At 32.1% G+C, this 14,321-nt stretch overlaps 4 protein-coding genes across 5 annotated transcripts; 2 read left to right on the top strand and 2 right to left on the bottom strand.

Annotated features, from left to right (window-relative positions):
* LOC108745067 (OCIA domain-containing protein 1) lies at positions 1-1,449 on the top strand. Of its 2 annotated transcripts, none has more exons than XM_018481236.1 (6): positions 1-213; positions 337-457; positions 585-765; positions 832-959; positions 1,042-1,153; positions 1,220-1,449. In XM_018481236.1, exons 1-6 carry the CDS (start codon positions 139-141, stop codon positions 1,341-1,343), a joined length of 741 nt encoding a protein of 246 aa, XP_018336738.1. In that variant the 5' UTR covers positions 1-138; the 3' UTR covers positions 1,344-1,449. The 2 variants fall into 2 exon arrangements, with proteins under 2 accessions (XP_018336738.1, XP_018336660.1); XM_018481158.1 differs by having other exon boundaries at positions 832-992.
* A 1,254-nt stretch (positions 1,450-2,703) lies between these two features.
* LOC108736781 (glutamine synthetase 2 cytoplasmic) lies at positions 2,704-6,771 on the bottom strand. The gene is made up of 6 exons (XM_018469379.2): positions 6,291-6,771; positions 4,012-4,173; positions 3,648-3,922; positions 3,387-3,586; positions 3,138-3,277; positions 2,704-2,957 (listed from the first exon to the last, which is right to left on the bottom strand). Exons 1-6 carry the CDS (start codon positions 6,463-6,465, stop codon positions 2,812-2,814), a joined length of 1,098 nt encoding a protein of 365 aa, XP_018324881.1. The 5' UTR covers positions 6,466-6,771; the 3' UTR covers positions 2,704-2,811.
* Positions 6,772-7,399: 628 nt separating this feature from the next.
* Positions 7,400-9,533, top strand: LOC108736566 (arginine kinase-like). The gene is made up of 2 exons (XM_018469067.2): positions 7,400-8,067; positions 8,460-9,533. The coding sequence occupies exons 1-2, from the start codon at positions 7,797-7,799 to the stop codon at positions 9,356-9,358; spliced, it is 1,170 nt and encodes a 389-aa protein (XP_018324569.1). The 5' UTR covers positions 7,400-7,796; the 3' UTR covers positions 9,359-9,533.
* A 240-nt stretch (positions 9,534-9,773) lies between these two features.
* LOC108736647 (glutamine synthetase) lies at positions 9,774-13,591 on the bottom strand. Its single transcript, XM_025980959.1, is given in 7 exon segments — positions 9,774-10,096; positions 10,877-11,016; positions 11,116-11,370; positions 12,282-12,501; positions 12,567-12,728; positions 13,285-13,474; positions 13,562-13,591. Coding segments are annotated over 7 exon segments (1,131 nt in total). The 5' UTR covers positions 13,577-13,591; the 3' UTR covers positions 9,774-9,947.
* Between the last annotated feature and the right edge of the window lie 730 nt (positions 13,592-14,321).

The following is a 14,321-nucleotide window of genomic DNA, read 5'->3' as shown; positions in this document are numbered from 1 at the left end:
TTAGACACTTCCTTGACAGCTGATTTTTATACGTAACCTCCAAACTTAAACGTAGGAAAAAGTTTTCAATACATAGTTAATTTTAAAATAATGTCCTAGAAAGCTATAATTAATCGTATGTTTTGTGTCTGATTAAAAATGAATCGTGTTGATCCTGGAGATGAAAGAAACCTCAAGCCTTTTCCATCACCTGATCAACGTAGACCAACCCCTGTAAGCTCTCAGGAAAACAAACTTATGTAACTTTTTAATTATTAGCCATTTAGTTACCAAAGAACCTTTATATTGTAAAGTTTGTGTCGATATGTTATACTTATAGTGTAATGGAATTTTCAGTATCACTTTAATGCAGAGGAACTTAAGGTTCTAAGGGATTGTAACCGTGAAAGTTTCTTTCAAAGATGCATACCCCTAAGTACATTCTTAGGTCTAGGAACATATTATGGAGTACAGACAGGTATTACAATAAAAATTTAGTTTTTCTCCAAAACATTACATTATGAAATATTAGATAACCAATAGTTTTTTGTTCAGGAGAGAGATTTTGAAAAATTAGATAGTTATAGGATTTTATTACTTTACAGGGTTTTTGAAACCTAATGTAAGGTATGGAGCAACACCAAAGGTTGTAGTGGCTGTTATTATTGGCTATTTTGTTGGTAAAATTTCTTATCAAACCAAATGCGCAGAAAAATTAATGCAACTCCCAAACAGTCCAATAGGAGAATTATTAAGACGAAAGAGACAAGGACTGCCCCATGAAAGGTATTTTATTTTTGTTTCTACAATTACATTGCTGCTTTTTCCAAAGTACGCACTGCTTGTTTTCAGTTTAGACCCTGGATTTAACCCAGGTTTATCTTTAACACCCTTTGGTGGCATGAATTCAACAGAGGTGTACAGTGATGTGGACACAAAATTGAGCACTGACATAGACACACCCCGACCAGAGCTTGAAGGTCTCAACGATTCTCATAGGCCTACCATTGATTGTAATTATTTTAAACATTGTAAATAATTTAAAATTACATATTGTTTTAGCATCCATTTATGAGGAGGAAATGCCACCTGTTCAGAGGAAAACAACAACCTATGATGAACTTAGGAAGAAGAACAGAGAAGAATATCAATCCAAAAGATCATCTTTATATAGGTAGTCAATTAATCATTAATTGAAGTATTACCATTACATTTTGTAATTGTTCATTCTATTCATAAGGTCTCCACCTGCTCCAACAGATCTACCTCAAGGGCAGCCTGTCCCTGCTGAGACTGAATTTCCTGATGTACCTTCATCTCCAGGAATATCGAGAAGAAACAAATACGGCGATCTTATGGAATAATTCGCTGCTTTTGTGGCTTTGTATACTTATTTCAATTTAAGAAAAAAGCGCAAGTGTTACAGAATAATGAGCGAATTGAAATAAAGCGTGTAGTTTTGCATTTACAGATTGTTTATTAATTGTTTAAGCCGTAAATAAAAATTGAAAAGCAAAAGTAGATTGTTACTTGAATAATAATTGTCGGTGTTTTCCAATAATAAATTAATAAAAACTATTTTATTGTTTCATTCATTTTATTATTTATACGACTATGAATCGTTTCTATCGTTAAATTAAAAAACAATTAAATTTTTGGGGGTCCAACATCCCTAAAAGTAAAAATGGAACCCCTGTAAATTTATTCGTTCATTTGTTAGTTCAATTTATATAATATTTAACTATTTGTAACACTTAATATTACCTAATCGCAGTTAAAAAAGGAACTTACAACATCCCTATACTTTTATCCAAATAATCATTTGTAAGAACTTAAAATTTCGAGCGTAAGTTTTTGGAAAAATTATTTTTTGGACCGCATTCCCACAGAGCGAAAAGTACTCAAGAAAATGATTTTTCACTTAGCCCATTAAGTGGAGCATCAGGTTTTATAAAATTCCAAAAGGGATGTTTTGGAATCTATCAATTTTACAAAATATTTGTTCTTGAAATCGTTAAATATTTCCCTCCCCTCAAAAAAGATTATGGGCCAACGTCGTATGAAAAACGGTTTATGAAAAAATTGAAAATTCCTTTTTTGTCTCCCTTACTATTTCCAAAGAATTATTAATAAGGCGCATCTTCTATTAAATTAATAAACTAACATTCCAGATCTTGTATTAATCGCTTATCGTTAATGGTATACACTTAGCAAATTTGTAAGAACAGTATTCAATAAATTTTTGCATAAAGTTATCTAAAGTTTCGTCCAAACAACCCATTCAAAATTTTAAAACTTTTTAATTAATAAGACAATAATATGAATGGAAAAGTTGTGCTTATGTTAAGTTGAACAAAACTTTTTCAGTGTTTTATAAACAGTAAATACGTATTCTTTATTATTCGACTTCAATAAAGATCCATCCATGATTTAAATTCAAATATTAATCGGAGATTTAATGGCAAAAACAGTTTCTTGTGCGTCAATATATTACTTCAAGAATGTAAATAAAAACAACATTTACATCCCCTGCAGCAGTTTAATATTTAACATTCTGTTATTTTTCCTGTTATGCGAATGAGATTGCGTTTTTATGCATGAGAGATCCGCGTCAATAAACAAAATAATCTTGGAACTTAAAAAGAAAAAAGAAAATGTAAATACTTAGTGCTTGTTGCTTTAAAAATGTCCATACAGGAACATTGTAACTAAAATAAATAAAAATTTTCTTTCATCCTTAAGTTTATTACTATATCATACATAAAATGATGATCTTAAGTTACGATTAATTAAAATAAAGCGAGACTAATAAAAATGTCTAATTATTAGAAACTAATCAAGCAGACAGGTCCTTACTAAGGCTTCACAAACAGAATAGGGATCACAATTGGATGCTGGTCTCCTGTCTTCCAAATATCCTTTTCCATGTTTTGCACAATCTCTAGGAATACGAATACTAGCACCTCTGTTGGCTACACCTAAAAACCATTTTTTATTTCGTACTTGTTTATACCAATAAAATTCGTTGTGAAATTTTTATTAAGGTTTAAATAATAGTTAATACAATATTATCATGAAATAATAGATTTAGATACCAAACCATTAATGAGTTTTTAGACTAACTTTAATGTATTTAACTTTGGGCTTACAATACTCACCTGCACTAAAGTCTGTTATACTTGAAGTTTCATGCCGACCAGTCAGCCTTCTTTCGTTATCTTTCCCACCCTTTGGATCATACTCTTTAATATGTGCAAGGTGGTTTTTACTTAATTTTTCGATAGCTTTTTCGATTTCTCTAAAATTAATTTAAGATAAATTATAAAAAATAATTTCACTATAACTAATTGAAAGTCACAGAATAGCGAAAGAGTTACAAATTGTAAACAAACTTTTCAAATACTTACACAATACCCCCATCAAGTCTCATTGCTTTCGTAGAAAAGTTAGTATGGGCCCCGGCTCCGTTCCAATTTCCTTCAACTGGTTTTGGGTCTAGGGAGGTAACAACCCCAAACTCCTCTGCAATCCTGTGCAGAATAAACCTAGCCACCCAAAGCTGATCAGCCACGTCAATTCCTGCACAAGGACCTACTTGGAACTCCCACTGATACATCATATAAACATATTTTTTTATTCAAAATAGCAATTGTGGTTTTATTACATACTTGTGACGGCATAACTTCCGCATTAGTACCGGAAATATTAATTCCAGCATACAGACAAGCTCTGTAATGGGATTCAACGATATCTCGACCATAAACCTTATCAGCTCCTACTCCGCAATAATAAGGGCCTTGTGGCCCCGGAAATCCACCCTTGGGCCAACCCAGAGGTCGCCGATCCATGTCTAATAGGGTATACTCCTGTTCGATACCGAACCATGGCTCATGGTCGTTCGCTTTTTGCATCACACTAAGACATGATGCTCTCTTATTTGTAACTAAGTGAATAAAACGAATATTCATTTAGATAGCAATACGATCTTTCAAATTTTTTTTATCAAATGTACATAAATAGGTAGATAGATACCTGTCGGTTTAAGATCGTATGTGTAAGTGTCGCAAAGTACTAGTTTATGGTTTCCTCTTCTAAATGGATCCTTATACATAGCCACTGGGTAAAGATATGTGTCAGAATTTCTACCCTCGGCTAATCCTGCCGAGCTTCCGTCGAAGTTCCAAATCGGAAGTTCTGTATAAGTAATTAAAGATAGTCAGAAAACACTAGCCACTTACTCCATTAATCCAAATAGAGAAATGTTTCATATTTGTTGTTATTGGAATTGAAATTCTAATTATTTCCATTAGTTTATTAATATTAAGTGTAGCCTCTACAGTTTAGGAATTTCAGGATTCTGTATTTCAAAAAAAAAAAAAAATGAAGAGGAGAGAGGTAATAATGCCAAATATGATCCTTTAAGATTCCGAAACCAACTTGATACCCCTAAAACGTGCCAAGCAAAGAAATTCCTTCCCGGATGTGAATTGCCACCAAAGTCGAAAGGAAAAACATCGTGCATTCGGTAGGGGTATGATAAAAAAGCTTTTACGTGTTTGATTTCTACCAGCTACTGTAGGTTCATCGGCATTTGCCATCTTCAACAACTATTCAACTTAAATGACTTTCAAGATAGAGAAAAAAGAACCACACATACAGTTAACCCACTTTAATTGCAAGTTCAATTGGCATTTGCCATGTTCAACATCTATTCAACTTAAGTGACGTTCAAGTAGAGGAAAAAAAGGACCATATATGCATGCAGTCAATTCACTTTAATCACAAACTCATTTGGCATTTACCATCTTCAAAAACTATTCGGCTTAAATGACGTTCAAGGTAATGAAAAAAAAAAAAGACCGTATGTACAGTCAACTCACTTCTCTAAAAACTGTTCAACTTAAATGAAGTTCAAGCTAGAAAAAAAAAGAAAAGAACCATATATACTATACAGTCAGCCCACTTTTATTGCAAGTTCAGTTGGCATTTGCCATCTTCAACAACTATTCAACTTAAATGACATTCAAGGTACAGAAAAAAGAAAAGTATCCTATATACAATCAACCCACTTTAATGGCAAGTTCAACTGGAATTTGCCATCTTCAACGACTATTCAACTTTAATGACGTTCAAGCTAGAGAAAAAAAGAAAAGGACTATATACGCATACGGTAAACTCGCTTTAATCACAAATTCATTTGGCATTTACCATCTTCAATATCTATTCAACTTAAATGAAATTTAAGCTAGACAAGACACTACAAATGATTCCACATAGAAAACAGAAATCTTTTTTTAGACTCCTTACTCAAACAACAAAAAAGTTTTTATTTTTATTCTACTAACAATAAACATAATTATTGCAATTTTTATTTAATTTTTCTAATTGACCAATTTTCACAAGTTGAGAAAATACCTTGCAAAAACGTTTGTCTTTTACTTTGTCAATCAATTTCTGACTCTCTCATTAACAATGCTAAAACCAGAAGGCGAATCCCATTTATCATGAAAAAAAAATGTAATAAGGTACCATGTGGTCACTCTCTGATGCCAAAATGACTCAATTGTGCCAAAAGTAATTATTCTTTTGGAAAATTTTCGTTTTAAAATTAGAATTTCGAACTGCACCATAGTGAAACATGAATTAATATTTATTTATAGAATCAGTATGGAAATCAAAATTTTGAATTTATAATTCTTGGATTAAACGTAATTTTTATGATAATTTGTTTCTTTTGCCTCAATTCATTAAACAGTAAACATACGAATGTAAGAAATTAAAATAATCGAGCTAAATCCACAATATACTGTTGTTTTAAAGTCAAGGAAAACAAAAAATATCTACACGTAACATTTCTAGAAAGCTTGGAATTTATTAAAAACGAATAAATTATGCTAATTTAAAAAACAAAGGAAAACAATGTTAAGGTTTCAGAAATGCCAAACAAACATGTTGATGTTTATTATTAATCTAAGTATCTACGAAATGTAATTTATTAATTATATTATTTATTTAAACAATTTTTTAATTAAACAATCGTTAGGCATGTTTCGTATCAAATATCGATATTATTCCAAATTGTTTGAAAGCTATATATGTAAATTTTTGATGATATTAATTGATTCTTTCCATGAATTTTTAAGGAATATTTTAAGAAATAAAGTAAAAAAAATACTTTTTTATAAATGATTTTAACATTTATAGTTCTTCTAACAATATTAAGAATACACTTATGTAGGTCATCTTATAAAGCCAGAAATAATCACGTTTCTCAATGTTATCTGCTTATTATTCTGTATAAGACGATTTACCTTCAATTTTTGTAGGAATAAAATCCAGAGTTTTTGTTTTTGCTCTCAAATTTTCTCCACTTCCGTCTATCCAAATATACATGGCCTGGACTTTGTCGATGGAAAGTTCCATGTACTTGTTATAAACAAGCTTATTGAGAGCAGCATTTGGTGAAAATTGAAGAGTCGTACTCATTTTGTTTAAAATACGATAAATAATATTTATAAAAACTACAAAAATCGACTACGAATAATCTATTGTGTCCACTAAACACTGCACGAAAAGAGAGCAGTTGGCACACTAAAAAAACTTGTTCACCAATAACTTGCACACATTATCTATCCCATTTACAAAAGCCTATTATCGAAGAAATAATTCCCTGTTATCCGAATATGTAAAGCAATTATCACTAACAACTGCTCCGGTTCCTCTAACAACAATAAGAATTTATTTATACGAACGTGCTAACGTACTCACTGAGATTCGCGGCTTCGTTGCCTAAAAATATAATTCATATGTGTTCCTCCTCCAATCGTATGTACAGTGGGAACCTAAAATAGCGCAATTCTCTTGCAGGTTTCACTCTAAAGTCTAAACCTTGTTATATTTGTTTATCTGTGCTAAAATCCCATGTAATACCTATGAATTAAAATTTAAATTTGAATTGTATGTATACATCTTGCAGGACTTTAAATTTCCTAGTGATCAATATTAAATATTAATGTGAAAATTATTTATTAATTTTTATCCACTATAAATTACCTCAAATTAATGAGAAAAAGTTGTTGGTGCCGTCACACCCTCGTCGGGAATCGAACCCAGTATTGTATTAATCTACATTACTTCGACGGACCTGAGACCTAGTAAGTTTTGTTCGTAAAGCCAAAGGTCCCGGGTTCGATTCCCGGCGAGGGTTTGACAGCACGAGCAATTTTTCCTTATAAATTGTAGGTAATTGATAACGGAAAAAATTACGAATGAATTTTCAGATTAATATGGAATTAATAACTCTGATGAAAGAAAAGTTGTTGTAATTTTGATTTATAAATGTTACGATATAATATATGTAGAACGATTAACCAAAAAGAAAAATGTTTAACAAAATATCACAGAGAATTAGGTTATGTTATAAATATAACAAACGATTGCAAATAGAAGTGTATCAAACATTATTGTTGAGTGAATTTTAATATCCACAAGTAATAACAAGTACACCAAACAACAAATTAGTTTTGTATTTAAGTATTTAACGATTAGAAGAAGAAAAAGACTGCGTGACGATCGGTGGCACGGTTCAAGCGTGTGACTAAAACGAGCGCCATCAGAACTCATTTATTTTCGTGAAAAAGTTCTAAACAAATGTTAAATATTTTGATTATATATTCTGAATAATTACACAAGTATGAAAATGTAAGAATTTTTTGAAAATAAACCATCTAAACAATGTCACCGAAATTCCTTGTTGTTACTAAATTTCCATGGAAACGTTAATTGCTGTCAAAAAGGAATGAACAATTGAACCGGATATGAGTCTAAATTTTAGTTTTCGACAAATTCGTCTACTACTTCCCATGAGCATGGCTTCGTCAAAAGGTTGCGCCTGTGGGACACAATGCAAATCAAAAGATGACGAAGTTGACGGTGAAACTTTGAAAACTCTAGAAGCGCAGTATGACGCTTTGATGAAGTCGAACTCTAAGTCACTTCTCAGGAAATATTTAACACGAAGGACTTTTGACAAGCTCAAAACAAAGAAAACTGGGTCGGGATCAACTTTACTCGACTGCATAAAATCAGGTCAGATCTAAATTTCCAATTTTTGCCAAAGAATATTTATATTTTTCATAACAGAAAAGTTCTACATTTTCGCTTTGTTTTTCTCCATATGCTACATTTTTAAACCAAATTTTATGAAGAATTTAGGTATTTTGTCGATATTTTCGACGATATCTCTTAATCTTAATCTTCCAATAGAGATTATTGTTAATTTTTTCAAACAATTATTAAACTTTAATCAAAATCTTTACAAAAAACAACTTGGAGGACATTATTTTATAAAGTATGAACTCTTTTTCCCAGATTTAAATGAATTATTGGATTTACTTTTGGTTTTTAAGGCAGTTGAACTTTTTAACTAAATAAGTTTTAATCGGGAGTTGTTTTAATAAAACAATTTTATTGTTATCCAGGTCTGGAGAACCACGATTCTGGGGTGGGTGTGTATGCACCAGATGCCGAAGCATACACAGTTTTCGGTGATCTTTTTGATAAAATTATTTGCCACTATCACGGCTTTGATAGGACCCAACGTCACCCGAACCAAGACTGGGGAAATATTGGATGTATAGGTGACCTTGATCCTGAAATGAAGTACGTGGCTTCAACACGTGTAAGATGTGGAAGATCTTTAGCCGGGTACCCTTTCAATCCACTCCTAACTGAACAGCAATACTTAGAAATGGAGAAAAAATGTTCCACAGTTCTCAAATCTTTACCGGGAGAATTCCAAGGAGAGTACTACCCTTTAGACGGGATGACCAAGGATATCCAACAGCAGTTAATTGATGACCACTTCCTTTTCAAGGAAGGCGATCGGTTTCTCCAAAGCGCTAACGCGTGCAGATTTTGGCCTAAAGGAAGGGGAATATTCCACAATGCTGACAAAACGTTCCTTGTGTGGGTAAACGAGGAAGACCATTTGAGAATAATTTCGATGCAACCAGGAGGCAATTTAGGAGAAGTCTATACACGATTTGTGAACGGCGTTTGTGAAATCGGAAGGAAAATAACATTCGCCAGAAGCGAGAAGTTCGGTTACTTGACTTTTTGCCCAACGAATTTGGGAACAGCCATAAGAGCTTCAGTCCACATACAACTCCCCAAATTGGCGTCGAACAAGGACGAACTGGAAAAGGTGGCGGCTCAGTACAGCCTGCAGGTGAGAGGCACTCGTGGAGAACATACAGAAGCTGAAGAAGGTCTTTATGATATTTCGAACAAACGACGCCTGGGACTTACAGAATTCGAAGCCATCAAGGAAATGCATGACGGAATCAAAGCATTAATAGATAAAGAGGAAAAATTATGAAATAAAAAGCGTCTCGTAACATCAATATATATTATTATTTATAACAACTTATCAATGTTACATGATCACTTAAATGAAAATAATATTGTTTACATTAATATTGTTATTTGTGCCACTTAAACGGTTGTATTTTTTTGTTCATTCGTTCAATCTAATAATAAATTCGTTCAATTCATACGACTCGTATCCATTTTTATTGTTTGGTATGTTCGTCAAATGAACCTGTCGTAGGGGTGTGATTACAAAAATATACATACATGTACATTGTTTACTACATATACATACTACTGTATGACAGTATCTAGAATGTGCGTAAATCTAAATAAAAAGTTAAAATTGGTAAATTACCTCAAAAAATATTTAACAATCTTTTGGCTAGTTTCTTTCAGTTATTATTCTTACGAGATAAAGAACTGGAATAAAAATTAATTGTACGTTTAATAAATACGATATGAATATTATTCGTTGACAAAAACCACCAATCGTTGTTAATTGCAACTATTACCGTTTTGGATGAACAAACTAAAAAGTAATAACAAATAAAGTGATTAGGTAAATGTTAATAAAAACGCGTAAATATTTTGGCAAATTATTCTCCTAAAATGCAGGTCCGTACTAATGCTTCTGTTACTGAGTAGGGATCACAGTTCGACGCAGGTCGACGGTCTTCTAAATAGCCTTTCTTGTCCTCGGCACATCCCCTAGGTATTCGTACACTTGCTCCACGATTAGCGACACCTAATTAAAGATTTTTCAATTCGACTTTTCTTATAGAATTACAGAAATTTTAATGTTAATTTATAAAAACTATGTCCAACCAAACAGCTGTTCGGTTTTTATTAACAAAATCGAAAATGTTCGCAAAATTTAAAAAGGGATTAATACAAATAGTGCATTTCAAGTTTTTGTCATTGTAAAACAACGATAAGAAATTGTTGGAACTGAAAGTAAGAAATTTTTCGAATTTTTTTTCTATTTTAAGTTTTAAACCGAAAAAGATAACAATTTCTTCCTTTAATTTATTCCAGATGTTAAATCAGAGCCACGACAAGGGATAAATAATCTATTTATTTTGAAATCATGTCCGACGTTTCGCCTGTTGTGTTTAGGCTTTTTCCTATCCTTGAAAAGTCATAAAAACAATAGGAGAAACGTCGGACCTGGTTTCAAAATAAATAAATTATTTATCCCTTACCATCGCTCTGATTTAACATCTAGTTTAAATCGAATCTTATTAAAGTTAAAGTAGTTTACGAGAAATCTTTCGAAAAGATTAAAAAGTTCAGGAAAATGATCAAAAATTGTATGAGATGCTACATTTAAACTTTTTAAAATTGTACATTTGTTTCTATTTCCCGTTGTCTTCCATTTTAAATTTTGAAATGAAGATTGTTAACGTTGAAATATTTTACGAGAAATCATCCAAAACTAGTTATTTCCTAAATTTCTTTGAGCACATTTCTGAATAACAATAACACCAATAATGTCTACCAAAAAAGTATTAAAAAGCTTTCTTACCAGCACTAAAATCGTGAATTGAAGAAGTCTCATGGTGACCGGTCAATCTACGTTCATTATCCTTCCCGCCCTTCGGATCGTAGGCTTGTATATGCCTAATGTGATTGCGACTCAGTCTATCAATCGCTTTTTCAATCTCTCTGTATTAAAAAGGAAAACAGACACATCATATTCATGTCATTAAGACAAGTACAAAACAGAGTCAAATGAAAAATAAAATTAAATAACGAGTAACTTACATTATACCGTTATCTTCTCGCATTGCTTTAGTTGAGAAATTGGTGTGGGCACCAGCTCCGTTCCAATTGCCTTCCATGGGCTTAGGATCTAACGTGGCAACTACACCAAACTCTTCAGCAATGCGATGCAAAAGAAATCTGGCCATCCACAACTGGTCGCCAATCGCAATGCCCTCGCATGGACCTACTTGGAATTCCCACTAAAAATACAACACGATAAGAATGGAAACCCAATTGTTCTCTGTGCTCTATCTGGTGATTATAAAGGGGATAAATATGGAGGTGTTTCGTAAATTGTTGTGAAAACTTTATTGATGAAAATACAGAGGGAAGAAAATGCTAACAGCGTTTGAAATGTAAAAATATTGGATAAAAAAAGTTAGAATGGAAAAAAATTAGAACAGAAGACGCTGTAGAAGTCAAAAGAAGAGGTAGAATGATGCAACACCTTCTAAGACATAAAGGACTGCCTAGAAACACATTAGAAGCAGAAACAATACTAAAGGGGGCCATAGAAAGACCTGGAACTGGATGGGGGATGTTGTAGTTTTCAGGAAATACGAAGATTGACTCAGCGTATGTAAAAATGAAGTTATGTATCTAACTTTGTTTTGATAATGAGGGAAATTATTACCAGAATTTCATAGCTTTCCCGAAATCAAGAAATAAAATATAGAATTGTAAAATNGGTATCTGTAAGTTTTTATTGGTATTTAATCATGGATTTTCATAATGTAAAGGTCGAAACAATTGAATTGTCCTAGAATGTTTCAATCAACCGAAATATTTCAGATGTGTTTATAAATTAATTAAAAGCTAACATGCTTCGATTAAGTACAGTAATTACCGTATCCATGTTAAACATTGAAAGAAATCATTCAGCAAACAGAAAACTATTATTAACGATGGATCGATAAATAAATAGAATCTTGTAATAGAAATTGTTGCATGTAAATAGTAACTGCTGTTGAAAGAAACTTTCTTCAGATATTAAACAATAATATTCTTCCTTACTGTTATACGTATCAATCATCAAGTATTCAAATCAACAACGATGTACATAAACATGTATTTAAACATTGCATTTTATTTAATTAATATATTATTAGCAGATATATTATAAAATGCAATTATACTATCACTGGGCAAGATATCTTCAAATAGATCATGCTCTGTAATGGGCTTCTACAATATCCCTACCATACACTTTATTTGCCCCAACCCCGCAGTAATACGGTCCTTGGGGACCTGGAAAACCACCCTTCGGCCAACCCAAAGGTCTCAAATCCATATCCATAAGAGTGTACTCTTGTTCGATGCCAAACCATGGGTGACTATCTTTAGCTGCTTCCATGGCTTGTAAACAGGAATGCCTGTGATTTGTAGCTAAAGGAAAAATAATCGTTTAAAGAACTTTCGTTGCCTTGAATATGTGATAATCATTTTTATACCTGCCGGCTTGTGATTATATCTGTATGTTTCACATAATACTAATTTGTTGTTTCCTTGTCTAAAAGGATCATTAAATAACGCTACAGGGTAGAGGAAAGTATCGGAATTTTGTCCTTCCGCTTGTCCTGTTGAGCTACCATCGAAATTCCAAATGGGTAATTCTAGAATAAAAATAATACACACGTATTGGTTTTTTATCCAACTCGAAAGCTATTGTTTCTGAAGTAGGTAATAAAAATAGCAATGCCATATTATTGTTTATAATGAACACTAACCATTATAATATACAAATCTAAAATAAATTCTAATAATCATCAAATCTATTGTTGTCATTTGTTGTAACCCACAGTTTTTCTAATTGTAAATAAAGTAATGAATCAACCGAAACGTCTGTTGTAAGATTTCGTTCTCTGTCAACTATTTTGAATTACATTGCACTTCATTCGGTCAAATGTACTGGCATTTTATTAGATTTATTCTCATACATGAATGTATTTAATTTCGGATACCGTAGCGAGAAAGAGTGCCGCAAGCCACAATCGATACGGCGCGGCGGTAATTCAAGGTCATAAATCATACGCATAGATTCGTGTAATAAATGAATCTTAGGAGAAAATTTCCGAAAATATCAGGAATTTTTCGATAACTACTTTTGTATCAATATGTGGCGATTATACTTGTATTAAAATGTAGGAAAAGAATTTTTACTTTAGTTACCTTGAGCGGTTGTCGGGATGAAATCTACAGTTCGGGTTTTAGCCCTCAAATTTTCTCCGGATCCATCGATCCAGACATACATTGCCTGAATTTTTCCATCGGGAATGGGTAAATTCATAAATTTGTTAGCCACCACCTTGTTTAACGCCGCATTGGGCGAAAATTCCAGGGTCGTGTTAGGCATAGTCCACTGCAACAAAGAAAAAAAACATTTTAAATACGCAATCGATCGAAAAATTACAAAAACTAGAAAATTTCTTTGCTACAATTACCGTACCGTTTTAATAAACATACTTAAACAATTTCTTTGTAACAACTTCATTAGGAAATATGTTGGATTATGTACTTCGATTCTAACATGAAAGAACGACTAACAAATCGGTTGAAAGTTGCGATAAAACTGTTTTTGCAACGTTCAAGTCAAAATTAATAACAATAAACTCCTAAACAATGCCTTTAGTAATCGAATGAAATAAATAATCGGTAGGTTTCAGATTTCGCTATTATCCGCAATTTTTAGAAAAAAATCCATTGAAAATATTACGTATACGTTATTGTTTAATAATCTTTCATTTTCCTCAAAATAATGTCATATTTATTTTCTTTATTGAAGACGTTCGCACATGATGGCTTTATCAGGGACGTACTTAGGACTTTAAGCTATTATTTGCTTTCATGAAGCAGCAGCACCCTTTCCACACAGTTTTTATTGACTTCATACTACTTAAATAATAAAATTTTGATCGTTGGCCTAAATACGGACCTTATACAAATTTAAAACCAACATTATCAATAAATAATTATTCAGTATATAGAAAATATTGTAAAAATGAGACATCTTGGTATTCTCAGTTAGTAGATATTCACATTATATTCCTTGAATTAAAATGAAATAGGTAATAAAACGACCTAAAGATAAACAGTTACACGAATAGTATATCAATAATATGTAATACATATGCAAATATTTATTTTTGTTACGTAGTCAATAGGTAAACTAGCAGTGTTAATTCCGTACTTTTTGTAATAAAAAAAGG

This window comes from Agrilus planipennis, unplaced genomic scaffold (genome assembly GCF_000699045.2).
Source record: "Agrilus planipennis isolate EAB-ADULT unplaced genomic scaffold, Apla_2.0 scaffold2, whole genome shotgun sequence".
Lineage (NCBI taxonomy): Eukaryota > Metazoa > Arthropoda > Insecta > Coleoptera > Buprestidae > Agrilus > Agrilus planipennis.
The sequence above is the reverse complement of the archived record's forward strand: the minus strand, read 5'-3'. Positions and strand labels throughout refer to the sequence as shown.

Bases quoted from the DNA above. Each gene is read 5' to 3' on its own strand.
- LOC108745067 (XM_018481158.1), top strand. From the start codon at position 139: ATGAATCGTGTTGATCCTGGAGATGAAAGAAACCTCAAGCCTTTTCCA. The intron at 458-584 runs GTATTACAATAA...ATTACTTTACAG, and splicing joins ATATTATGGAGTACAGACAG to GGTTTTTGAAACCTAATGTA. The intron at 766-831 runs GTATTTTATTTT...GCTTGTTTTCAG, and splicing joins CAAGGACTGCCCCATGAAAG to TTTAGACCCTGGATTTAACC.
- LOC108736781 (XM_018469379.2), bottom strand. From the start codon at position 6,465: ATGAGTACGACTCTTCAATTTTCACCAAATGCTGCTCTCAATAAGCTT. The intron at 3,923-4,011 runs GTATCTATCTAC...TTATTCACTTAG, and splicing joins ATACGATCTTAAACCGACAG to TTACAAATAAGAGAGCATCA. The intron at 2,958-3,137 runs GTGAGTATTGTA...AATGGTTTTTAG, and splicing joins TATAACAGACTTTAGTGCAG to GTGTAGCCAACAGAGGTGCT.
- LOC108736566 (XM_018469067.2), top strand. From the start codon at position 7,797: ATGAGTCTAAATTTTAGTTTTCGACAAATTCGTCTACTACTTCCCATG. The intron at 8,068-8,459 runs GTCAGATCTAAA...ATTGTTATCCAG, and splicing joins ACTCGACTGCATAAAATCAG to GTCTGGAGAACCACGATTCT.